Here is a 24,871-nt window from a genome sequence, read left to right on the forward strand (position 1 = left end):
TCTGCATTCAAATGGGTATATCTTTCCTTTTCTCTTTTGCCTAGGAATGGACCAAAAATATATCGGAAGCAACTATTAGCAGAATATAACCCGAATTATCTGAAACAGCAATCTGCAGATCCAGAAAGCACAGCAAACCCTGAACAGGAGAATCACAAGGAAAGCCACCCGAGGCCCCTGGAACAAGTTGCTAAAAACCAAAGATAAAAAAGCAGCCAGATGCAGAAAGAGATTTATTCCATGTCGGGATCAATGATAAAACTCACAGAGGATATTTTGTCACAGAAATAATGATTGGCGGCAGAAGAAATTGAAGCTGAATAAAAAGTCTGCCAAATTAGGAATGCATCTAGCAAAATCATCTTTCAAACATTAAGGATAAAGAAAGACATTTTAAGGTGAATTAAAGCTGAATAAATGTGTTCCCAGCTGATCTGCACCCTGAGGAATGATGAAGGAAGTTCTTCAGGCTGAAGAGAGATTTTATCAGAAAGAAACGTGGTGTCCAGAAGTAATAGCAAACACTGGGAAGAGTAAAGATGAAGATGGATAAAAGCGGTGTTTCCCTTTCCTCTGCCTCATTCTTCACAAGTTGACTATTTAAGACAACAAAACACAAAACACGGTGAGATTACCACACGAAACTTAAGCGGAAGGGAGTAGACAAGACAGGAGAGGCTGGGGGTGGCTTTACTGTCATGAAGGTCTTTATATGACAGAGACGGATGAGACTGTGTCAGAGTAAACCATAGAAAGATAAAGATGAAAATGGTGATTTTGAGGGAAACCTCTGAAAGATAAATAATAGAGACAAAAGTCAACAGAGGAACAGGTTGGATCATGAATATTCACCCGTTCAAGCCAAAATAGAATATAGCAAAAGAAGAAAAAAGGGACCCAAAGAGGATAAATTGACAAAGACTCGTAAGATGGTACACCGAAACCCAGCCCCGAGGGCGCTCACGGGAAGAGGTCAGCCGTCCGGGCTGTGCCCCAGCGGGGCCCAGGGCCGGGCTCGTCTCCGTCGCGGGCGGCGGGCCATGCTCGCCGCTTGGAGACGTCAGCGGTCTGCAGCTTGTCTGTAAGCAGGAGCGCTGCCGTGAAAGCTCTGTGCTTCTCCCTGCGGTCGTGCCGCTGCTCCTGAGGTGCGTTTCTGAGCACACGTCTATATCCACACGTGTAGACACGTGACACGGAACCGTTCTCCTCACCTCACGGAGAAGCCGCCAGCTCCCAGTTAGTTCACGTCCGTGGCTGAGCCCTAGAAGCAGTCTTTGAAGAAATTACCAATACATTTTGAAACTTGAGATATATTGTTGACTTCTTTTCTCTCTTAAAATCTATGTGTTGGAGACACTGAGACGTTGGTCTTCCAGAAGCCCCACCAGCTGGTGCTGACGACTGCATCCCTGACGTGTAACTTTGAAAGTATTTTCATCAGCTCCCAGTATTTTCTGTAAATTGATCCTTAGATCAAGATGCTTCACCAACTTCATGGTGTTGATCCATGTTTTTGGTGAGACTGTTCCCCTGGTGATACTGTGCCCCATGACCAAGACGTATCTAGGGTCTTGTCACCGCTTTCTCTCTCTCTCCCTCACTAACTGGCGTTAACCGTCACCACCCAGGCTTATTAAAGTATTAAGGGTAGCAAAGTCATGATATTTTAACATTACCATTCTTTTCTTACTTATTAGCTAAAATATTTCTACACAGAGAAACCTCCCTTTATCAACTATTTGGTTACTCTGAGGTACAGTTTTTATATGAAAGGCCGGATCAATGCTTTATTCTTTCTCTTTCTTTCCATTTTCAAAATTACCAGTTGTATGTCTAGTATTTCCCAAGAGTGATCACAGATTCCTTTGATTTTCTTGTTGAGAACCATCAATAATTCATGGAATTTTATGTAATAATAGGTGCTTCCATCCCTAACAGGTATCATTTCTGATGCTAAAACTGTCCCGTCCTTTTCCAGGAAAAGCCTGTTGTGTTGTATCCTGAGTGTTTTCAAGAAAGTTCAGTAAGTGAGAGCATTATACAGACAGGTGCACGTTCCCTGGCGCAGAGAACGTTTGCAAACCGCACGGGCGCCCAGACCAGCCCGGGAGAGGGGCTCTAGCACCCCAGAATCCCCTCCCCAAGCCCTGGAATTCCAAGCAGCTGAATAATTTATAAGAATTAGTAAACAGCAAAATAGGGTGCTTTCCTTTCACCACGCTTCTCTCCACAGCTCAGCTCTTTGGACACGGGAATAACACCAGCAGTGACTGTAAATGGGTATACACCAGGACTTAGATGTCAATTTTAAAAGCAAAATAATGCATTTTCATTATCAGAGAACTCCAGTGCTCTGGGGCTGTACACCTGCCCCATGGAGCAGGCACAGGAGCTTCCTTCCTGGTTGAACGTTTCTGGTGTAACTCACGCCTGTAGACACTCTTGGCAAATCCTACCTGTTTCCAAGGAGCCAAGGGACCTGAAAGGCACATGCCCCATCTCCAAGCAGCGTTACAAGTCACCTTTTCATCACACCCCATTTTCTTCGAGTGTTTTCTATGTTTTGTTGACTTCTAATCATTTTCTTCAAATAAAAGTCACTTCTCTTAGTGCTTTCTCATATTCTACTGAGTTGTAAACATTATCCCGTTTTCAACTGCTTTGTAGAAGACACCTGAACAGAAATAAAAACTTAAATATTATCCTTCTCATTTTCAAAATTAACAAAAGTTAATGGCGAAAGATACCAGTTGACCCGCTGCCCCCAGAACCTGCTTCTCACTTTTAAGAAAAAGGAAAAGAAGGATGTGAGGAGGAGAAGGTGAGGAGCTCAGCGCGGGCGCTGGAGGAGCGGGCCCTAAGGCCCGGTGGTTAGCGTGAGCCGGGCGCGCTCACTGGACTCCGCTGCGGGCGCTGCGCCGGGAGACGTGCCCGGAGACCCCGCCGCCCGCGGGCAGGTGAGGGGCCCAGGCCGCTGGCCCAGGGGGCCCCGCCGGACGCGTGCGGCTCCGCAGACCGGAGCCTTCAGTCACAGTTCCCTTAACCGGTTCCGAGGGAGACGCGTGTGGCTATTCCATCGGAACGAGGCCGCCGGGTCAGGTGAGTCCAGAACCGAGATCGCGCTGGGTGCGGAGTGAGGGGAGGCGGCCCAGCGCCCACTGGGCAGCAGACCCCCGTGCGGACCTCTTGGGAAGCTCCAGGTCACCAGGACCTCAGCGAGCCGGTGCTGCCGAGAAGCGCGTCCCCCTCCCCTTTCTCCAACACGGGCGCCATTTCCAGACCAAACCTGCCCTCGGGTCAGCAGGACGACCACTGCATCTCCCAGCAGGCAGGAGGGCGCGAGGTGCTGCGTGGAATTCAGCTCACGCGGTCCCCAGCGGAGCTGCACGGGAAAGCTCTTGCTGCTTATCGGGACCCCTTCTCGAGACGGCTGGAAGCTCTGGAACCTTCCCTGTGGCTCAGGCCCCCTGCGCAGCCTGTCAGCTGCTGCACGCGCACCCTGTCCCTGCCGCGGGACCTGCCCCACACCCCGTCTCTCTTTGGCCCCCACTCTAATCGCTCTGAAAATGTCCCCGCCTCTCTAACGACTAAAATCCCACATCTGGGCCCCCGTGTTCTTATTGGGGAGCCAGCACCTCTGTCTGGCGTCGTGGGAAACGCTGGCCGTGCTCACTCACGATGACAAAGGGCGGGAATGTTCCCACCGAGCAGGCTCCCAGAAGCTTGCTGCCCAGCCTGCGGCGAGGCCCGTCCCGTCTGTGTCCAGCTCCTCCTTTCCTTTCGGGTTTAGTTCTGAGAACAACTCTTTTCCAGGGAAACGCTGCAGCTGTCCGCCAGCCCTGGGGCTTTGCTCCAGGAGGAGGTGGGGGGAACCCCCGAAAGGCAGGAAGACCACCCCACGTTCATGTGGCCCCGGCTTGACCCCGGGGAGCCTCGGAGAGCCCTCCCCCGCGTCCCGGGAGCTGCGGGGACCCTTGTGGGCGAGTCCTTAGGTCGGTCCAGCAGGGCCGGGCGGGCCTCCGGTCTCCAGTCGGCTCCTGCTAGACGCTGACTGCACACGGCGGTCCCTTTTCACGCCTGGGGTTGGGGCTGAAAGATTGAGGGCAGGAGGAGAAGGGGACGACAGAGGATGGGATGGTTGGATGGCATCACCGACTCAATGGATATGAGTTTGGGTAGACTCCGGGAGTTGGTGATGGACAGGGAGGCCTGGCGTGCTGCGGTTCATGGGGTCACAAAGAGTCGGACACGACTGAGCGAGTGAACTGAACTGAACTGAGAGAGAAGGATTCCTGCCTGAAACAGCTTTGAGCTGCTTCTAAACAGCGCTGACCTGGAGCAATCATCTGGGGTGATGACTTCCAGATCCCCTTCCCAGACCAGGGCTATTTATAAAAGGCGTAAAACAAGACGGCGAGGCGGTGCGTCAGCGCCCCCGCACACCGGCTCGCGTCCCAGTGGCTTGGCTCTGTCTTCAGCCCCTCCGCACAGGCGTGCTCCGGGCGGAGGCTGGACTGCATCACCACGTGCGGACCCAGCACGGCGGGCCAAGCGCCGGACTAGGCTGTGGTAACTTAACAGACACCTAATATTTTTATCAAATGGGCCTATTTGAATAATAATCTGGCCTTGGGGTTAAATGAAGGCACAGACAGTTTCAAGTATGACTAAATGGATAATAAAAGTGCTATAAAAATTCACTTTTCCAGGAACAGAGAGGAAAAAGAGATGCAGAAGCCAGAATAGGACTCTGATTAAGGCTGAGCACCGAAGAATTGATGCTTTTGAACTGTGGCAGTACTGGAGTGGGTTGTCATTTCCTTCTCCAGGGGATCTTCCCGACCCAGGGATCAAACCCGGGTCTCCTGCATTGTAGGCGGAGGCTTTACCGTCTCAGCCACCAGAGGTAACTTATTACTTTATCTTTATTGGAGAAGACTCTTGAGAGTCCCTTGGACTGCAAGGAGATCCAACCAGTCCATCCTAAAGGAAATCAGTCCTGAATATTCATTGGAAGAACTGATGCTGAAGCTGAAACTCCAAAACTTTGGCACCTGATGCGAAGAACTGACTCATTGGAAAAGACCCGGATGCTGGGAAAGACTGAAGGCGGGAGAAGGGGACGACAGAGGGTGAGATGGTTGGATGGCATCACCGACTCGATGGACATGAGTTTGAGCAAACTCTGGGAGTTGGTGATGGACAGGGAGGCATGGCGTGCTGCTGTCCATGGGGTCACTGAGAGACAACTGAACTGAACTGAACTGAACTAACTGAACTGAACACAGACCTGCAGAAGCAAGAGGAAAGTGGGCAGGTGTCCACCTAGTGGTCACACTCGGTAATACATGCTCTCCTCTCCAGGTTTCAGCAAAGATCCCTGGTGATGCTCAGGGATCCTGACATCACTGTGAGTAATGAACAGGCCTGGTTCACTCCTGCTATTATTAAGACAGGAATAGTTAAAAAAAGATGGCTAAGTTGAAAAGAAAACACAGATGATCAAAGGGAAATCCTTTACTCCTTTGTGTTGCTGCTGCTGCTGCTAAGTCACTTCAGTCGTGTCCAACTCTGTGCAACCCCATAGATGGCAGCCCACCAGGCTCACCATCCCTGGGATTCTCCAGGCAAGAACACTGGAGTGGGTTGCCATTTCCTTCTCCAATGCATGAAAGTGAAAAGTGAAAGTGAAGTCGCTCAGTCGTGTCAGACTCCCAGCGACCCCATGGACTGCAGCCTACCAGGCTCCTCCATCCATGGGATTTTCCAGGCAAGAGTACTGGAGTGGGGTGCCACTGACTTCTCTGATTCCTTTGTGTTACATGCTCTTTATACAATTTTGTTGTTGCCTTTGAAATTACTGAAGGCTTCCCTGGTGGCTCAGACAGTAAAGTGTCTGCCTGCAGTGCAGGACACCCAGGTTCGATCCCTGGGTTGGGAAGATCCCTTGGAGAAGGAAATGGCAACCCACTCCAGTACTCTTGCCTGGAAAATTCCATGGACTGAGAGGCTCCTCAGAGCCTGGTAGGCTACAGTCCATGGTGTTGCAAAGAGTTGGACACGACTGAGCAACTTCACTTCACTTTGAAATTACTAATGCCAGACTGGGGGGCCTTCTGCTGAGTGCGTCACATGAGTGATCACCCTGTGATGTGTGGTGATCGGCTTACGAGTGAGCCAGCCGACAGGAGTGGGCGCCTCAAGCCCAGGTTCTGGGGTCCAGGGCCTCTCCGCCTTCACACCCTCTGCCTCCAGGCATAGCTGGCCGTCCCGCCAAGGTCTCAGGGCTCCTGAGGGGCCGTGCGGTGGGAGCCTGGCTGGGCCAGGGGCTTCCTGGCGTATCAGGCAGTGCGTCTGTGCGAGCCCTTCTTACACACGTGTCACTGGAAACTGTTGCCCCTTTCCCAAGCAAAGGAAGCTGAGGCTTGAACTCATGGAGCTCACCCAGGCTCAGATGAAGGGTGACGGAGCTGGGCCTGAGCACACTCAGGGCCCTGGCTGCGTCCAGCTCTGGCATGTGATGCTTTAAGGCCGCAGTTCTCAGCCTTTTTGGCACCAGGGACTGGTTTTGTGGAAGACACCTTTTCCATGGATGGGGGTGGGGGGTTGGGGGGATGGTTTCAGGGTGATTCTCATAAGGAGCTCGCAGCCTGGACCCCTCACATGCACAGTCCACGTAGGGTCTGTGCTCCTATGAATATCTAATGCCACCAGTGGCCTGACAGGAGGCGGGTCTCAGGTGGATATGCAAGCGATGGAGAGTGGCTATAAATACAGACGAAGCTTGTTCACATCACGTAGCCACCGCTCATTTCCTGCTGTGGATCCAGCTCCTAACAGGCTATGGACAGGTGTTGGTTGATGCGGCCTGGGGGTTGGGAACCATTGCTTTAAGAGATAAAGCAAGTTGAATTTATCTGTTTTGCTTAATGTGACTGCAAACCAAGAAGCAGGCTGGGGGCTCCTATCCTCTCGGGGCAGGAGGACAGGCACTAGTGAGGAGGGGAGCAAAGGACACAGGAAGGGGAGGAGCAAGAGTGAAGCCACACGAGAGGAAGCTTCGGGAGCTGGAGGGGGAATGTTGATCTCGGTCGAGAAAGCAACCAAGAGCAGCTATCGGATGGCGGAGGGAGGGAGATGGTTAGAAAGCCCTGGTGGAGCTGGAGTGACTTTGCAGGTCACCTGCTGTTCTGATTCTTCAACATTTGTCCCTGATGCTCATTAGCTAGTAAATTATACAAAAGCCTGTTGGGATAAAGAGTTTTCAAGCCAGTCATCTATTGTTTCACAAAGATGAGACCGAGACATACACTAAGCAAAGTCTACAAAGAAACAAATCAGATCAAAGTTAAGCAACTGAACGTGGTCAACAGTTAGGGACCAGTTGTGGGTAAGTTGATATTCAAAAGCGGTGGTCATTCCACAAAAACTACTTAGTGAAGTCATGTTATGTGCACAGAAACGAGCGTTAACAACAGTTACATTTTAGTGAGCCTTCGCTTGTCTCGAAATTAAAAAAGATGTGTGTGTCTCCTTCAAACAACAGACAGCAGAAGACTCCTTCTTTGCATGGCTACAACATGAAATGGGGAATCTTAAAAACTAAATTATATTTGGAGTTTCTTGAGCAAAACATCTGAAAAATTGCCAGGAATTGGGCAGGTTATTATAGGTTATTACCTGGTTATTACCAGGAAGGGCATCAGGTTAAAGGGCCTGATGTAGCCGTCAGCACGGTGTGGCTAACGAGCTGGACTGGCTACTCTGGGCACGTGTGCTGCATGTGTGTGTGTGTGCTGCGTGCATGTGTGCACACATTTAACACTCATGGGAATGCCAGTGGGAGATCACTGTGACAAGAATGCTCATCCTCAGAGAACCCCGTCATTTGTCCAGGATAACTTGCATTCATAAGTTGCAGGAATGAGATTCAAACCCAGGTCCGAAGATCAAATCCTGTGTTAAGACCCTAAACCAAGAGCTGAGCCTGTGGCGTCTCCTCCGCTGTTTCCCAGTAATCTGAGAGCCCGTGACCCGAGGACAGAGAGCTTTAACAGAGGCCAGCGGACAGGGGCTGCTGCAGGGGACCTCTGTGTGTGTATTTATTAATTACATGTATTTAAATGCATGTGCACAAACACCCTTAACTGTGATTGATTTATTGCTTCATTATCAGGTATGTAATAGATTTAGGTTATATGTTTTCATAATAATTTCATGAAGTTTATTTTATATTGTTTTTATGGTTAGGAATGAAAATGTCACACTAGCCTTTTAAAGTGCTTTGAACTGAACTGAACTGTAAGTTGCTCAGTCGTGTCCGACTCTTTGCGATCTCATGGACTATACAGTCCACGGAATTCTCCAGGCCAGAATACTGGAGTGGGTAGCCTTTCCCTTCTCCAGGGGATCTTCCCAACCCAGGGATCGAACCCAGGTTTCCCGCATCGCAGGCAGATTCTTTACCAGGTGAGCCACAAGGGAAGCCCTTTAAAGTGCTTTGGGCAACACCAAAGACAATTACTTCTGTAACCCGCCCAGGTCCTCAAGGTGCTCAGGGCGGGAAGGCCTGGGGGGTTTCCGGGTGCTCGCGTCATACTGGCTCCCCCACCACAGGCGGCCTGACCTGGAGCCTGAAGCTAAAGAGCTCAATCTTTAGCTTTTCAGCAGACAACCTCCTTCAAAAGCATTTGAAGGTTCGGTGCATATTGAATTTCAGATGCTTCTCAAAACTAAGTGTTTGAAAACTAAATCTGTTTTCCCGTGATAAGATTCAGCTGGTGATTCGTAAATAGCATTCCAGGGACTGAATCCCTGGCACATCAAAGAGACACGGTGTTTGTCTCTTTATCTAGAATGCCTTTAAGGAAGTCTAGTATCAGTTTATAAATTTCTTTCTAGTGAAAGACTAGCACATTCAAAGGCCCTTCACAGTGAAGAGAGAAGCTGTCGAGTGTGATTGAGTTCAGAAGGTACTTGTCACTTCAGCTCAAGTGCCTTCTCAGTAAGTATGGAAAAGTGAAAATCTGGTGGCTTGAAGGAGTTAATCTATAACAGTAATGGAAAAGAAAATTGAAAAGAATTCATATTTTCTGCATGGGGTGAAAAAAAAGTGACTTTAATTACCAAAGATGAAGACAGAGAAGGAGACAGGGACCCCTGCAGGCCCCCAGGGACCAATGGGCAGGTCCACCAGGTTGGGTGCTGCCTCTGGACCAGGAGGCAGGGGGCTGGGGGTGAGGAGGGGGCTGGGGGCAGGCTGTGTGGGGACCAACTGCCCAGAGATTGTTCCTGGAAGATGAGCAGAGGTCACGGTGACAGGAGGGGCAGCTCCTCAGATACCCAGACCTCAGCTCCTCAGTAGGGGAGCGACACCTCCCGCTCACATGCTGGTGGGGACCCACGCCTTGCTGCACTGACCGCCTCCCTGGTGGTGAGATGCCCTGGGCCACGTCGGTGCGAGGCCACAGCACGGGGCCTCGGGAGGGCCTGCTGGAGCCTGGGGTCCCTGCCAACGTGACCAGTCAAGGCGGGGTCACCGTGGGCCGTGTCGGTGCGAGGCCACAGCACGGGGCCTCGGGAGGGCCTGCTGGAGCCTGGGGTCCCTGCCGATGTGACCACTCAAGGCGAGGTGACCCTGGGCCAGGTGGGCCCTAATCCAGCACAGTCGTGTCCTTATTCATAAGGAGACTGGGCCAGACACACGCACACAGAGATCGCCGTCGCCTGGTGCTGCTTCAGGCCGAGGAACGTGAAGCCTCACCCCGCGGAGCCGGAGGGGCCTGTTCATTGATGGTTTACAACGTGAAAGAAAGGAAAGTAGAAAGTGAAGTTGCTCAGTCGTGTCCGACTCTTTGCTACCCCATGGACTGTAGCCTACCAGGCTCCTCTGTCCTTGGGATTTTTCAGGCAAGAGTACTGGAGTGGGTTGCCATTTCCTCCTCCAGGAGATCTTCCCAACCCAGGGATCGAACCCGGGTCTCCCACATTGTAGACAGACGCTTTACTGTCTGAGCCACCGGGGAAGTTCTTTACAATGTGAGTCAGTTATAAATAAAACTGGCAAAAACACAGGCACCTATGCACGCATTTCTGTAGGCTGTATAGCAGTAGTAGAAATGCTGAGTTTTGTGATGTGTGTACACCCAGATTCTAAGATAAACGGCAGTTTCCCACAGTGGTTACACCAGTTGACACCAGCCAGCTCAAGGAGTTCAGCTGCTTAGTCACCAACGGTCATGGAATCAGTGACACAGAAATGAGCATTTCAAGTACACGGTGGTGGTGGTTCACGCTGTTATGTAATTGTGGTAGGACCACAGTACTGAGATCCACCCTTTGTACAGATTTCTGCTGCACAGCGGGTCTCCACAACTTACCTGCAGAACTGGCATTTAACCCTTGACCTTCCCTCTCTGCCCCCCCCACCCCTAGTCCCAGACCACCACCATCCATTCTATGCTTCTGATGACTCTAAGTATCTCCTTGTATGAGTGGACTCGTGCTGTGATGGCTTACTCCATTAACACAATGTCTCCAGTTCGTCCAGGTTGTCCAAACAGCAGGAGTGCCTTCTTCCAGGCTGAGTAATATTCCACTGTGTGTACACACTACATGCTCCTGACTCATTCAGCCATGGATGAACATTGACGGTGTTGCTGTATAGAGTGCCTGATGAACTATGGAATGAGGTTTGTGACATTGTACAGGAGACAGGGATCAAGACCATTCCAATAGAAAAGAAATGCAAAAAAGCAAAATGGCTGTCTGCGGAGGCCTTACAAATAGCTGTGAAAAGAAGAGAAGCGAAAAGCGAAGGAGAAAAGGAAAGATATAAACATCTGAATGCAGAGTTCCAAAGAATAGCAAGAAGAGATAAGAAAGCCTTCTTCAGGATCAAGGCAAAGAAATAGAGGAAAACAACAGAATGGGAAAGACTAGGGATCTCTTCAAGAAAATGAGAGATACCAAAGGAACATTTCATGCAAAGATGAGCTCGATAAAGGACAGAAATGATATGGACCTAACAGAAGCAGAAGATATTAAGAAGAGATGGCAAGAATACACAGAAGAACTGTACAAAAAAGATCTTCAGGACCCAGATACTCACGATGGTGTGATCACTCACCTAGAGCCCGACACCCTGGAATGTGAAGTCCAGTGGGCCTTAGAAAGCATCACTATGAACAAAGCTAGTAGAGGTGATGGAATTCCAGTTGAGCTATTCCAAATCCTGAAAGATGATGCTGTGAAAGTGCTGCACTCAATATGCCAGCAAATTTGGGAAACTCAGCAGTGGCCACAGGACTGGGAAAGGTAAGCTTTCATTCCAATCCCAAAGAAAGGCAATGCCAAAGAATGCTCAAACTACTGCACAATTGCACTCATCTCACACACTAGTAAAGTAATGCTCAAAATTCTCCAAGCCAGGCTTCAGCAATATGTGAACCGTGAAGTTCCAGATGTTCAAGCTGGTTTTAGAAAAGGCAGAGGAACCAGAGATCAAATTGCCAACATCCGCTGGATCATGGAAAAAGCAAGAGAGTTCCAGAAAAACATCTATTTCTGCTTTATTGACTATACCAAAGCCTTTGACTGTGTGGATCACAATAAACTGTGGAAAATTCTGAAAGAGATGGGAATACCAGACCACCTCATCTGCCTCTTGAGAAACCTGTATGCAGGTCAGGAAGCAACAGTTAGAACTGGACATGGAACAACAGACTGGTTCCAAATAGGAAAAGGAGTTCATCAAGGCTGTATATTGTCACCCTGTTTATTTAACTTCTATGCAGAGTACATCATGAGAAACGCTGGACTGGAAGAAGCACATGCTGGAATCAAGATTGCCGGGAAAAATATCAATAACCTCAGATATGCAGATGACACCACCCTTATGGCAGAAAGTGAAGAGGAACTAAAAAGCCTCTTGATGAAAGTGACAGTGGAGAGTGAAAAAGTTGGCTTAAAGCTCAACATTCAGAAAATGAAGATCGTGGCATCCGGTCCCACCACTTCATGGGAAATCGATGGGGAAACAGTGGAAACAGTGTCAAACTTTATTTTTCTGGGCTCCAAAATCACTGCAGATGGTGACTGCAGCCATGAAATTAAAAGACGCTTACTCCTTGGAAGAAAAGTTATGACCAACCTAGATAGCATATTCAAAAGCAGAGACATTACTTTGCCAACAAAGGTTCGTCTAGTCAAGGCTGTGGTTTTTCCTGTGGTCATGTATGGATGTGAGAGTTGGACTGTGAAGAAGGCTGAGTGCTGAAGAATTGATGCTTTTGAACTGTGGTGTTGGAGAAGACTCTTGAGAGTCCCTTGGACTGCAAGGAGGTCCAACCAGTCCATTCTGAAGGAGATCAGCCCTGGGATTTCTTTGGAAGGAATGATGCTAAAGCTGAAACTCCAGTACTTTGGCCCCCTCATGTGAAGAGTTGACTCATTGGAAAAGACTCTGATGCTGGGAGGGATTGGGGGCAGGAGGAGAAGGGGACGACAGAGGATGAGATGGCTGGATGGCATCACTGACTCGATGGACGTGAGTGTGGGTGAATTCTGGGAGTTGGTGATGGACAGGGAGGCCTGGTGTGCTGCGATTCATGGGGTCGCAAAGAGTCAGACATGACTGAGCGACTGAACTGAACTGAACTGATGTTCAACGTTTTGTAAATAAAATATTGCATGATAAAAAAGTAAAAAGACTCTACATCAGCCACTGGAAAACAGTAGATGATTTTCAAGACTGCTTAACAAAAACACTGCTTAAACTATCGTACGCAATTTGGAGTAGACTTATGGACTGTTACATTTCATATAAGGGTTTTGCTGTGTTTGTTTTTGACCCTTGTCATTTTAGCAGTCTCCGGGGAGGACAACGTATCTGCCAGTTCAGAACTGAGCAGACTTGGAGCAGCATCTTCACGAGCAAAGGAACGTGGCATTTCCATTTTAATTCTATCTTTTTACCAATGAAACATTAATTGGTTTAATTCAAAGACCAAGGGGAAGTTTAATTCAAAGACCAAGAACGTAGCCAGTTCTGTGTGTTTTGAGGGACAGGGCTTCACCTGTGGGCCTGTGCACGTGCCTGTGGGCGTGTCACACAGTGACAGCTAAAGAGAAGGAAGAGGCCTGTGATCGCCGCCTGCACAGTTTCTCTGGAAGGAAGTCAGTGTCTCAACTCACACAATGATTTTACCCATGTCCTTTATTTCCAAACATCTCTGTTTGCTGACACAGTTGTCTCCTGACAACTGTGGGGTTGAAAACACACCACTCTACTGTTGCTTTTCCTGGGGGACGGCAAGGAGATTCTGCCTAAATGGGCACTTGAAGGAGACAGAGACAAAGAGAGACGGACACCGACATGCAAGCACATATGTGGTCAGATGGACAGAGGTTTGGAAAATAAAATGCAGTGAAATGAGGTTTTAGGAAGATACATGTCTATCAGGAAGGGACAGGCTGACACGCCAGGTGGTCCCTTCTGCAGAGAAGCCCCAGTGTCAGAAGACATGTAACATTAAATAATGCATTATGAAAATTCTTATATTTCTTAAAATTCACTGAAATTTAGCAACTCTAATCATTGCTTCTTGCAATGACAAGATCTTAAAGCAGTAACTGAAGAAAAGTTAAACAGAGCACGTGCAAATGTGTTAACTTGCAAGCCACTAACAGCCCCTGGAAGCTGGATGTGAGGAGGACGCCCTGAGTGGGGTCTTGGGCTCCTGACCCCTACTGGCCATCCACCCTCCCCTCCCCTCCCCTGCATGAGCCGAAGCAGGAGGAAAGGGTGACGCAGGACACCTGAAGGGGCCCAGGCAGACTCAGGGTGAGAGCCCAGGACACCGGGCCCAGGAAGCTGAAGTGCACATCAAAGGGATGACGTCAGTGAGCCCAGACTCTTCCGTCTTCCCATTCGTAGAAAGGGGCTAAATTCACTAAACTGCGATGTCTGGTTTTCTTTAATTAATAGCAATCTTTTGATGTTCTGACTACCTGGCCTTTGTGGAAAAACACCTCTATATCCTGGCTCCTCCCACACCTCTAGGGAGCAGTCCCTCAAAGCCCTCTGAGGTTGAATTCTGCGCTTAAGTCCTCAGTTTTGTCTGCCAAATAAAACACCATTCTCAGCTTTCAGGCTGTGCATTATTTTTCAGTCGACACGCACATGCCTTCTCCACCGGTTCTAGACTTAGAGAAACTCATCTGTGGCTGCTCTGAAGGCAGCTAGCGCCCTGAGGGGACAGGAGACCAGAGAGCTGACCCGGTCACTTCCTGGGGCAGGTTGTCATAGGAATCGGAGGAATGAACAGCAGCTGCTAAAGGCACGAGACCTGCCCCGCCTTAGACACTGTCAGTTACGCTACCTCTCCCTTTCTCGAGCGACGCTGCTGAAGCCAGCGTTGGTAGGAAGCCTAGAGCCTGATCTTTATGCCCTAGCATAAGAAGCCATCATTAGAAAAGAGAAATACTGCCTTTGAAGTCTTTGATTTTTCCAACCCATCTCCCTGACAGGTCAGGGGAGTAAACACTGAGATTGAAACGTCCAGCATCAGAGAGAGTGGTCACTGCAGGGCAGCAGATTCTTAGAGCCCCATCTCCTGACAGAGTCCTCACATGGACACATGTGAGGCTGGACAGTCACAGCCTTGCTGGTCCTCACCCCACAGCTCCAGCTCCACCTTGAGAGAAGAGCCAGATCTGCCCTCAGAGCCGATCATCAGTCATCTCAAGTCAGATCACTGGCCTGCAAAGTTGTTGGAGAAATGAATTCAGGGACTAGGTTACATTTGGGAAGAAAATCAGGCTTTGAATCCACGGCACTACTCTGGGGAGGGTGATTAGCATGAAATTAAAAGACGCTTGCTCCTTGGAAGGAGAGTTATGACCAACCTAGACAGCATATTCAAAAGCAGAGACATTACTTTGTCAACAAAAGTCCATCTAGTCAAGGCTATGGTTTTTCCAGTAGTCATGTATGGATGTGAGAATTGGACTATAAAGAAAGGTGAGCGCCAAGGAATTGATGCTTTTAAACTGTGGTGTTGGAGAAGACTCTTGAGTCCCTTGGACTGCAAGGAGATCCAACCAGTCCACCCTAGAGATCAGTCCTGGGTGTTCATTGGAAGGGCTTATGCTGAAGCCGAAAATCCAATACTTTGGCCACCTGATGCGAAGAGTTGACTCATTTGAAAACACCCTGATGTTGGGAAAGATTGAGGGCAGGAGGAGAAGGGGAGGACAGAGGATGAGATGGTTAGATGGCATCACCAACTCAATGGACATGAGTCTGGGTAAACTCCAGGAGTAGGTGATGGACAGTGAGGCCTGGCGTGCTGCAGTCCATGGAGTCGCAGAGTTGGACATGACTGAGCGACTGAACTGAACTGATCTAGAGAAGTGCTTCTCATTAGACGGGGCCCAGGAGGAGGCTTCCCTGATGGCTCAGAGGTTAAAGCATCTGCCTGGAATGTGGGAGACCCAGGTTCGATCCCTGGGTCGGGAAGATTCCCTGGAGAAGGAAATGGCAACCCGCTCTAGTACTCTTGCCTGGAGAATCCCATGGAGGGAGGAGCCTGGTAGGCTACAGTCCATGGGGTCGCAAAGAGTCGGACACCACTGAGCGACTTCACTCACTCACTCACTCAGGAGGCTGGTGGGGCAGGCATATGGCAGAGTCTGTGCCATGGAACCAGCCAAGTCTCACCCACACCCTAACTCTCTCCCCCTGGGCAGGGTATTTACTTTTCTGAGTCCCTGTTTTCTCACTGTAAAGGGAGTCCATAACGTCCACCCCACCGAGTGGTCGAGGAGCACTTCATAGGTCAACACAGGATTTTCCGCTTCCCTCCTGGCTCAGACTGTGGCCTGCAATGCGGGAGACCTGGGTTCGATCCCTGGGTCGGGAAGGTCCCCTGGAGAAGGGTATGGCTGCCCAGTATTCTCGCCTGGAGAACCCCATGGACAGAGGAGCCTGGCAGGCTGGTTAAAGGGGTGGCAGAGTCAAACACGACTGAGCGACTTTCACTTTCACGCCCCCACCACTCAACCTCTTTCTGTGAAGCTTGACTGAAGCCAGTTAAGAGAAGGCCCCAAACGGAAGTTCATTTTGAGACTATGCAGGTCACTCTCCCCCGACCTCTGGTCCCCCAGGGTCCAAGTCACCGTCCTCTGCGACCCGGGGCTCGGATCACCGTCCTGTGCCCTCAAGAGTCTGGGTCATTCCTCTGTCTCCCGGAGGCCAGAGCACTCCTGAGCGACACCCACCCCGAAGCCTAGGCGCGGGAGATGCGTAGGGAGAAGGCGGGACGCCCCCAGGCCTTCCCCTGCCAGGAGCGGTGGCGCAGCGGTAAACCGTCTGCCTGCAGTGCGGGCGCCGCAGGTTCGGTCCCTGGGTCGGGAAGACCCCCTGGAGGAGGGCCTGGCGACCGCCCCGGTGGTCCTGCCTGAAGAACCCCCGGACAGAGGGCTTCTGTCCGCAGAGGCAGAGGAGGAGCACTACGCGACCTGGTGCGCTCACACGCCACAGACCCAGAGCCCGCACCCAACCGCTGCGGAGAGAACCCCGGCGTCCGCCGGTGAGCTCCCTCCTAATACCGCAACGCCACGGAATGCCGCGAGATTTGGACCCGGTACGCGGCACTACAGATATCGCGAGATGGTGGGACGCCTGCCTGCCTGCCTGCCTGCCGGCCTCCCTCCCACGTCCAGGCACAGTAGGCCTCGCGACAAGTGGGAAATATCGCGAGAGGACGTTAAAGGACTTCCTTGTCCTATCCAGGCGGGGCGGGAAGACGGAAAGGTGGTGGTGAGGCTGGGCCTTTCTGGGGACGATGCCGTCCGCATTCTCCGTCAGCAGGTTCCCCGTCAGCATCCCCGCCGTGCTCACGGTAACTCGCGGCCTTATCCGCCACTTCGGCCGCTGGCGCAGAGGGCCGCTCGGAATTTTCCAACAAGGACGCCCGCGGCGCAGGACGGGGCGTTCCGGGGCGGGGCCTGGAGGGGGCGGGGCCTGGAGGGGCGGGGCTCGGGTAAGGGGTGGGGCCCGGTGGGGGCGTGACCCAGGTGGGCAGGGCCCGGGTTAGGGGCGGGACGTTCTGGGACGGGGCCCCTGGCTGGGCTAGGTTGCTGCGAGGCGCAGGGAAGGGGTCGGATCTGGGCTTGGTTGCGAGGACTCGCAGTGGGCAAGCGGCAGGCGCGGGCCTCGCCTCCAGCCCCTTACCCGCGGGGGACCTGAGCCTCCGGGAGGGGGACCTGAGCCTCCGGGAGGGGGTCCTAGTTTAAGGGTGCGGACCAGCCACCCCTAGAGTTTAGCTGACCTGAGGTCTAGCGCTGTTTGGAGGGCAGCCCAGATTTTCCGAGGCTTTAATCACTGGTCTGCTGCTGCTAAGTCACTTCAGTCGTGTCCGACTCTGTGCGATCCCATAGACGGCAGCCCACCAGGCTCCCCCGTCCCTGGGATTCTCCAGGCAAGAACACTGGAGTGGGTTGCCATTTCCTTCTCCAATGCAATAAAAAGTGAAAAGTGAAAGTGAAGTCGCTCAGTCGTGTCCGACTCTTAGCGACCCCATGGACTGCAGCCTACCAGGCTCCTCCGTCCATGGGATTTTCCAGGCAAGGGTACTGGAGTGGGGCGCCATTGCCTTCTCCGATTACTGGTCTAGGGAGCTGGAAATAGGAGTTGTAGCCTTACCTCCGCGGGGACCCGATGCATTCCAGAACCAGGCTTCCCTGTCCTCCCTCCCAGAATGGAAAGTCCTTAGGTTCTCCCAGCTTGAAGCTGTGCTTGGCAAACAGGGAAGCCCTCAGTGCTGTGTGGACAGTCCTCCAGGGACATGAGCGACAGCCCCTGGGCGGGGGCGCATGTTTCCCCTCCCTTCCCCTCCCGATCCCGTGTCCTGTGAAGCCTGGTGGGCGCTCTGGACATGCTCAGAGAAGACGGCATGTGAAGCCTGGCTCCTGTGCGAGTGGACCCTGACTTGTTTCTGCTGTGTGTCCTCCAGCAGACGGACTGGACGGAGCCCTGGCTCGTGGGGCTGGCTGGCTTCCACGTGCTCTGCCTGCTGCTCACCTGCTTCTCATCCCAGAGGTACAGGCTGCAGGTGGGGCACTTCCTGTGCCTGGGTGAGTAGAATCAGCAGTCCTGCAGCTCAGGGTTCAGATTGCTGATCGGGGGGGGTGTGTGTGTGTGTGTGTGTGTGTGTGTGTGTGTGTGTGTGTGCGCGCGCGCGCGCATGCGTGCTGTGATCGGGGGTGTGTGTGTGTGTGTGTGTGTGTGTGAGATCTGGGGGTGGGTGGGTGTTCTCTCTGCAGCCTCATGATATGTAAAAGCATTTGTAAGGTCTCCCCATCCTCCTCTCTCTGATTTCAGGCCACTCCCATATTTCACTTTTGGTTCCTATAAAAATAAACTTCATTTTGGATATTGGACTTGAAAGGAGTCTTTCAAGTACCTCCCGTGCTCCCAGGAGGGTGCTGGATACTGGTGACACAAGCACGAGCTGTGTTTGCCGAGACGCTGACTCTGTGCATGGCCCCCTCTGTGAGCTTAGCCTCTCAGCTTGCTCTGGGAGGTGCACACAGGGCAAAAATACAAGATCCACAGTATAAGATCTGTGCATATAAGATCCATCGAGATTCAGAGAAGGGACAGAGTTGTGTGGAATCATTGAGAAGAATTTCACAGAGAAAATGAAGTCCTGGTGTGGGGCATAAAAAGAGAGAAAAATCTCTTTTTCTTTAGGTGAGACAAGGAACAGGTGTCTGGCCGGCACATGGGGCGAAGGCACCCGTGAGAGCGCCAGGGTGACAGAGTCGGCGTTGGGTCAGTTGTCAGAGAAGCACGTGTCTGATGTTGACGAGCTAGACGTGTGTTCAGATAGGAAGGGTGGGCCAGGGCCTCAGAGGCTAGGCTGGGCTCTTAATCTTACAGCCGTTGGGAAGACACTGAAGATTTTGCTTGTAGTTTAACAAAATGCAAAAACTCATGTTAAAGGTGATGTTTCAGTTGGCCATGTGCAAGGCAGGAAATCCAGACAGGAGGTTATCCGGTGGCCTGTGTCTCAGTGAGAAGCAGTGCGCCAGGCCAGGGAGGACGTTCCTCCCGTCTGTGAGGGGCCCTCGTGAGGAACGCGCTGGACAGACAGGCTCCTGAGCCGCGTCGCACGGCCTTGTTCTTACGTTTGAAGCGTCTGGTTCCGAAGGACGTGTAGACTGCGGTGGTCGGCCGCCCTCTGACTTCTCACCCGGGGTTCTTTCTCCTCAGTGACCTTGGTCTACTGTGCCGAGTACATCAATGAAGTGGCGGCAATGAACTGGAGGTGAGCAGTCCTGGGCACGCGGCCTGCATCTGAAGCCACTCCAGTCAGCTGTAGGGCACCCTCAGGCGGCATGCAGCTCTTGTTTACAAAGACCCCCGCCCTGCCCCACCCCAGGCTCCTCAGCTGTGAGACGGGGTGGTCGCTGTCCAGAAGCGCTCTCGTCTGTGATGGGGAGCTCGTGGCCCGCCCAGGGTTTACTTGGTGTCCTCGGTCCTGAAAACGCTGGGTCCCGGGTTTCCAGGACCCCAGCCGCTCCCTCCTTGCCTGCGTGTCCTTCCTTGCGCACACGCCTGGGTGGCCGGGTCCCTGTCCAGGGAACACACTTCCCCTGACCCCGACACCTTGCAGATGCACTCCCCCGCCTTCTGCCCCTCGGGGGTCGCAGCTTCTCCTTCTGCCTTCTCAGGTTAGGCAGGAGGCTGACACAGGCGGGGAGGGCAGCACAGCACCCCCAACACCGCCCCTCCCTGGGGATGATGCTGCCCAGGTCGCGCCCTGCTTCTGGGTCTACCCTCGGCCTGACCCCGGGGCTCCGAGCAGTCACTGCCCCAGCCCGGCCGCTCCAGGCCCTGCTGTTGGGTACAGAGCCTGCCCTCTGCCCACACGGGTCCCATTCCTCCCCACTTTGCCTCCTGTTTCTGATCAGCATGCCTCCCGACCAGCCCTCAGTGGCCTGGGCCCCGCCCTTCAGGGCTCTGTGCCCTGTGACCCAGAGCTGCGCTGCATGACTCAATCAGTGACCTGAGTGTCCGTCATCCCTGAGACCCTGGAGGGCAGCCTGGTTTGGCCATGCTGCCCTGCCCCCCGCCCCCAGGGAGGCCCTGCGCACATTGCCCAGCCCCAGAGGCCTTGGGTGTAGGCCGCTGCTCAGCCCTCCAGAGGGGCCGGGGTCGTCCCTCTGCAGGGCAGGAAGGCTGCATCTGGCGTGGGGCTGAGAGCTCGCCCGGCGCTGGCGACTCTGACCGCCTGGCCTCCTGTTGTCAGTGGCTCCTGCTGGGGTCCCAGGTGGTGTGGGAGTCGGGGTTCTGGCGGTCCCAGGGGGGCCGTCCTGCCCACAGTGAGGGGTGGGCTTGCTGAGACACTGTGAGATAGAGAAGGTCGCAGGAATGCCGTTTGTGACAGCCGGTGACCTGTAAATCCTTCTTAAAACAGATTGTTCTCCAAACACCAGTATTTCGACTCGAGGGGCATGTTCATCTCCCTTGTGTTCTCTGCGCCGCTGCTGCTCAACGCCCTGGTCATTGTGGTACGTGCCTCACAGGCTCCCTGCGCTGTCCTCCTCTGCTGACGCAGGTCCAGTTCTGACCATGTCCGCATGGTTCTTTCCAGGTCCTGTGGGTGCGCAAGACCCTGGCAGTGATGACTGACCTGCGGAGCTTACGGGAGCAGCGGAGGGCGCGGGCGCGGGCGCAGCCCAAGGAGGAGTGACTGCCCCACTCTGACTCCGAGCAGCCTGCTGCCCACACAGGCGTCTTCTCAGCCCCCGGAACACACACACGCAGACGCTGTGAGGACAGATGCAGCCCACTGCGCCCTGGGCGCACACCGGGCCTGAGGGGCACTGGTCTCTCCAGGTAAACTGGACAAACAGCACTGCAGGGCCCTCCCGAGGCCCCGTGCGCACAGCCCCGTGCCGGTGTGAGCCATCAGACGCCCCGTCTGCCTGGAGACAGGGTCTGAGCGAGGGGCAGTGCCACCCACGCCTGGGCAGACCCGCCACCCTGCTCACCCTGGTCTGTCTGCTCGGTGGCAGCCTCTCCGGGTGTGGCCACTGGACAGAACACGAGGGGCCACCTGCCTTCCGTCCAGTTGGAGACGTCGGGGTCCATGGAGGTGGTGGTTAGATGAGCCCCTGGTGTTGCTTTCAGGAAGGACAGTTACAAGTAAACAGTTTCTGTGGCAAATACAGACGCTGACTGTCTCTGTGCTCCCCTCTTGGTGCCCTTCGGTGCCCTGGGCGGGGGCAGCAGGGCCACTGGAGCGGGCGCGCTGCTCCCCCGTGAACAGACTTCTGTGCGGGACGTCGTGGGTCCCGTCCCGTCTGGAGCTGCAGCTGCAGGCTGACCACTGAGCAGGGGCCCCCTGTCCAAGCGCAGCCCTCAGTAGGGACGATGCTTGTGGCTCCTGGTTTGGGTTGGAGAAGGTCGTTTGTGCATGGTCACCATAATTTTAACAAGTTAACTGAAACATGGCTGGATGGCCTCACCAATGCGATGGGCATGAGTTTGAGCACGCTCCGGGAGTTGGTGATGGACAGGGAGGCCTGGTGTGCTGCAATCCATGGGGTTGCAGAGTCGAACACGACTGAGCGACTGAACTGAAATACACTTTTCAAATTTCAACAAATAGTATTTGTTCATATGGAAGTATTTATATTTAGAAGTTCAAAAGGTGACACTTTGACAGATTATGAAATTACATTTTGAATCCAGATAAATAAAGTTTTTATAGATAGTTACAGACTCCGGGAGTTGGTGATGGACAGGGAGGCCTGGCGTGCTGCAATTCATGGGGTCGCAAAGAGTCGGACACGACTGAGCGACTGAACTGAACGGAACAAACTCTCAGTAGAGAAACTATTTACTGAATTTTGACATTAGTTTTAGAAGTGAATAGAACTTCCTGGAGTAGAAAATAGCAACCCACTCCAGTATTCTTGCCTTGAAAACTCCACAGACAGAGAAGCCTGCTGGGCTGCAGTCCTTGGGCTTACAAAGGGTCGGACATGACTAAGCGACTGAGTCCGTGTGCACAGAACTTCCTCAATACATCTTTGGAGCTTCTAACCTGACATTTTTTCCAGTTTCTCCTTGATCTCTTAAACTTCTGTATGGAACATTTTAAAAATTGACTTAAAAAATGTCACGTCACTTGAAGTCAGATTTTAAACTTGTTGCAGCTGGCAGCAAGCCTCATTGTGTATTTCTGAGAATTACCAGTTGAGGGTGCTTAATGGTGTCCTGGCTTCAGAGGAGTCCGCCGCGTCCAGAGTAATCCTCTGCGTGCAGGACCGAGCCGCCGGTTCCTGTGAGCCCAGGCGATGGCTGGTCCCCTGCAGAACCTGCAGTCAGGCCGGGGCCCCCGGGACAGGACACACAGATGGGAGCATCCTGGCTTCAGCCCCACAGAAGCCAGGGAGGTTGTGGGGGCATTTTCAGCCTCTGATTATTCAGTTTGTCTTAATATGGGACTGACTGAATTGCAGTTTCCCTGTGATAATAGTGTAGTATGGTTAACTTTGGTGTTAATGACTCATCAACCTAAAGGCGTGGCATGGCCTTTTCATTCACTGGTGTGTGCAGTCTGTTTTAAAATAGTTATGTTTTGTTTTTGCAAACACAAATTTTTGCTTTTTAACTGTTTCTAGTGAGTTCATATTCAGAGGCTTAAACTGCAGTGTTAACACTGTCCTGCTTGGGGAAGTCCTACAAGCCAGAATTGTGCCAGACCCTTCAGCACTTTGTCTGAAGTGTGCGTCTGTGGCCCCCTATAGAGGGTTTGGGGTGCATGAGCTCGCTGTGCTGGGGGTCTCTCGGTCGGTGAAGGAAGGCACATCCCCAGTCATGGCTTCCTACGGCCCCGTGTCACCCCAAAGCTTGAGCAAAAGGGTGTGTACTTGGAGCCACAGAAGGGTTCCTGGTTATGTGAAATAAAGAAGCAAAACTGTTAAGATAAGATGCTGTGTCTGTGGCTGTTCTGAGCAAATTGCACTTCACTTGGCGGTCACCTGCCGTATCCCTGCAGCTCAGCAGGCATCCATGGATGGGACACCAGGGCCAGGGTCTCTTCCTGACAGGTTTGCCTGCTGAGAATCGTCATGCAAACCACGGGGAACAGAAAGAAGGTGTTGCCATGAAGTTAGTCAAGACAGGCTTTTTGCTCTTTAAATTATGCTCTGCAAGTCGTTACTGATACAGTTATTTAAACAAAATAGTAGATAAGGGAAGTCAGATTTGAGTGTTGAAGTTACAAGCATTTAATGGTAAAAGTTGCAAAATTAAAGCTGTAAATTCAGGCCGTTTATATTTTGACAGTATAAAAGTTTATCCAAGAATCTCTGAAAACATGCTTGAAGTATTATATGAAGATTTAAAATTTTGACATAATTTAGTAGAAATTTGTGGGGGTTTTGTTCTCTTTTTGCAGCAGAACACCCAGTTGTCACCTCACTTTTGTGACCGATGGCCTGCTCAGGTTGGGCTTAGTGACCAGGGGACCCATCTGCCAGCCGAGGGGTGTGCCTGACCAGTGCAGAGCACCCACCATTTACTGCCAGGAGTCTCCACCTTGACGGGAACAACCGAGACACAGGAAATGGACAGAGGTTGCAAGTTGGGGTGCGTGTGGGCTGAGCTGTCAATTCTGCCCCCAGCAAATTAAAGCACTTGCACAATTAACTCACAATCAGGAACAAGAGCCACAGGACACTTGTGGAGTTCCCTGTTACTGCACAGTGACTAAGGGGGAACACGTGTTCATCAGCAGCTGGGTGCGCTTGGAGGCGTGTGCATGTGGGACGCACGTCCGGGGGGGGCCTCCCTGTGCTGGGTCTCAGCCCCCAGGTCCCCTTGGAGTGTCTCTGCCTTGTGAGATCCCAGCCACCGCACAGGGCGTCCCCAGGGCGCAGGTCTGCTTACACGCATGCAGCGCATACCACGGCCCTCCCTGGGAAGCAAGACCCAGTGTGCAGTGGTCTTTGGGGTCAGAGGCAGGCTTGACTCCTGGATCTCTGAACTTGTCTGGGGGCGTGCGTGACCAGCCAGCCCACTGACTTTTTCTGGATTTCAGTTTCCCTTGTGAGATGCCTGTCTTATTTATAAGATCACAGCAAGGGTCAAGACGTCCGACCGGTGTGAAGCTTCCCCGCCCTGCTCTCGCTCGGCTGGTGGTACCGTGGCTTTGTCTACTCCTCAGACTCGGGTGGAGACGCGGGGCGCTCTGAATTCTCAGCCCCCCTGGGTGCCCAGCGAGGGGGAGAGAGGGCGCGGGCCTGGCGGTCTCCGCGGGTCCAGCCGCCTACGGTGGCAGGTGGAGCCGGTCCCAGGCTCCGGGCGCGTCTGCGTGAGCGTCTCCAGGGGGCGCTGCAGCACTCGGTCAGCTGGGCCCCGGGAAACGCTTGCGCGCGTTTCAGAGTCCAGTTCTCGTCTAGATACGCTCACCCTTTCTCTTCTTTTTCTACAATAAAACTGGAAGGAAGGCTAGTAGTTGGAACTATTAGTGGGTGAGAAGCAGCCGTGAAGGCAGAGGACAGGCAGCAGGGACGCAGGCGCACCCCTGACGCCCACCGGGGCGCCCGGCCTCTGCCTGAATCCTGATTTCAGCCAGCGGGGGTCGCGGAGAAGGGGCGCAGCCGTGGCCCAGGGGTCTAGCGAACAGAGAAACAGGGCCCACAGTCTCCGGAGCCCCAGACCCTCCGCCACCCACACCCCCACCGCTGTCGCCTTAGATGCCAAACAGCTGTCACAGCAGGGAAAGACCATACGATGTATGATCCACCCTAAAAGAAAATAGGATTTGGAATTTCCCCAAGATTCAAC

General features: G+C 52.6%; 1 protein-coding gene across 1 annotated transcript; it reads left to right on the top strand.

Moving 5' to 3' along the window:
- Positions 1 to 16,745: 16,745 nt before the first annotated feature.
- Positions 16,746 to 23,009, top strand: TMEM18 (transmembrane protein 18). Its single transcript, XM_006054165.4, has 5 exons — positions 16,746 to 16,904; positions 18,018 to 18,138; positions 19,280 to 19,334; positions 20,487 to 20,580; positions 20,664 to 23,009. Exons 1-5 carry the CDS (start codon positions 16,848 to 16,850, stop codon positions 20,760 to 20,762), a joined length of 426 nt encoding a protein of 141 aa, XP_006054227.3. The 5' UTR covers positions 16,746 to 16,847; the 3' UTR covers positions 20,763 to 23,009.
- Positions 23,010 to 24,871: the final 1,862 nt, after the last annotated feature.

The sequence above is a fragment of the Bubalus bubalis genome, chromosome 3, assembly GCF_019923935.1.
Source record: "Bubalus bubalis isolate 160015118507 breed Murrah chromosome 3, NDDB_SH_1, whole genome shotgun sequence".
Taxonomy (NCBI): Eukaryota; Metazoa; Chordata; class Mammalia; order Artiodactyla; family Bovidae; genus Bubalus; species Bubalus bubalis.

Excerpts from the sequence above, each read along its gene's own strand:
- TMEM18 (XM_006054165.4), top strand. The coding sequence starts at position 16,848 with ATGCCGTCCGCATTCTCCGTCAGCAGGTTCCCCGTCAGCATCCCCGCC. Across the intron at positions 18,139-19,279 it reads GGGGCACTTCCTGTGCCTGG|TGACCTTGGTCTACTGTGCC; the intron begins GTGAGTAGAATC and ends CTTTCTCCTCAG. Across the intron at positions 20,581-20,663 it reads TCAACGCCCTGGTCATTGTG|GTCCTGTGGGTGCGCAAGAC; the intron begins GTACGTGCCTCA and ends GGTTCTTTCCAG.